The 1,184-nt window shown below is 76.0% G+C and overlaps 1 protein-coding gene across 3 annotated transcripts in view; it reads left to right on the top strand.

Annotated features, from left to right (window-relative positions):
• Positions 1 to 600: 600 nt before the first annotated feature.
• The window catches only part of GON4L (gon-4 like), a 39,462-nt gene continuing 38,878 nt past the window's right edge, over positions 601 to 1,184 (top strand). For all 3 annotated transcript variants that reach the window (XR_014950060.1, XR_014950059.1, XM_085560589.1), the window contains exon 1: positions 601 to 829. Coding sequence is in view for 1 of the 3 variants with exons in the window: in XM_085560589.1 (XP_085416715.1) it covers positions 616 to 829 (214 nt within the window). In the remaining 2 variants the exon portion in view is untranslated. The remainder of the gene's footprint in view (positions 830 to 1,184) is intronic.

Below are 1,184 nucleotides of genomic sequence, written 5' to 3'. Positions count from 1 at the left end.
GTGACCGCGCTCCGTGCCCCCCCCCCTCACGGCTCCGCCTCACCGGGGCCGCGGCGGGACCGGCCGCGGGCGCGCATGCGCGGGGCGAGCACCGCGCGCTTCCGGTTCCTGCGCGGGCCGCGGGACCGGGCGGGACCGGGCGGGACCGGGCGGGACCGGGCGGGACCGGGCGGCCCGAACGGGACCGAACGGGACCGAACGGGGCCCGAACGGGATCGGAGCGGGACAGGAGCGGGACCGGGCGGGACCGGGCGGCCCGAACGGGGCCCGAACGGGATCGGAGCGGGACAGGAGCGGGACCGGGCGGCCCGAACGGGACCGAACGGGGCCCGAACGGGATCGGAGCGGGACCGGAACAGGACCGGAACGGGACCGAACGGGACCGGAACGGGACCGAACGGGGCCCGAACGGGATCGGAGCGGGACCGGAACAGGACCGGAGCGGCCCCGCGGCGGGACCGAACGGGACCGGAACGGGACCGGGCGGCCGGAACGGGACCGAACGGGACTGGAGCGGGACCGAACGGGACTGGAGCGGGACTGAACGGGACCGGAGCGGCCCCGGAGCGGGACCGGGCGGGACCGAGCGGCCCCGGAGCGGCCCCGAGCCCCGGCATGGCCCTGGCGCTGAAGATGCTGCCCTGCAAGAAGCGCAGGGCGGCGGGGCCGCCGAGCCCGCGGGAGCGCGGCGAGGACGCGGAGCCGCCCGGAGGCCCCGGGGCTCCCGACGGGCCGGGCCCCGCCGCAGCGGAGCCGCCGAGGGGCGGCAGGAGCGGCGCCGTCCGGGCGGAGCTCCCCGCGGGCCCCGGCAGCCCGGCGGCGGCGGAAGGTACCGGCGGCAGCGGCGGCTCTGGACCAGGCGTTTTGCCATTGTTTGGTTTAAAATGAGGGTGTTTTCTCCCCCCGGGAAGCGAGGCGGGGTCGGTGGAAGGTGGCCCGGCCTGGCTGGGGTGGCGTTTGTGGGTTTGTGTTCGCTCCCCACACGGACCGGGCTGTGGTGAGGTGGGGAAGGCAGCTGAGGGGATCATCGCTGCCACAGGGAAAGGCTGAGGGAGCTGGGGCTGCTCAGCCTGGAGAGGAGCCCCAGCTGAGAGGGGCCTCAGCCCTGGGCGTCCATGAGTGTCCTCAGGTGTCCCTGGGCGTCTCTGGAATTCTGTGGGTGTCCCTGGGTGAACTCAGATGTT

Source organism: Lonchura striata, chromosome 25, assembly GCF_050655825.1.
Source record: "Lonchura striata isolate lonStrDom1 chromosome 25, ASM5065582v1, whole genome shotgun sequence".
Lineage (NCBI taxonomy): Eukaryota > Metazoa > Chordata > Aves > Passeriformes > Estrildidae > Lonchura > Lonchura striata.
Note: the sequence above shows the minus strand (reverse complement) of the source record. Positions and strands in the feature narration are given on the sequence as shown.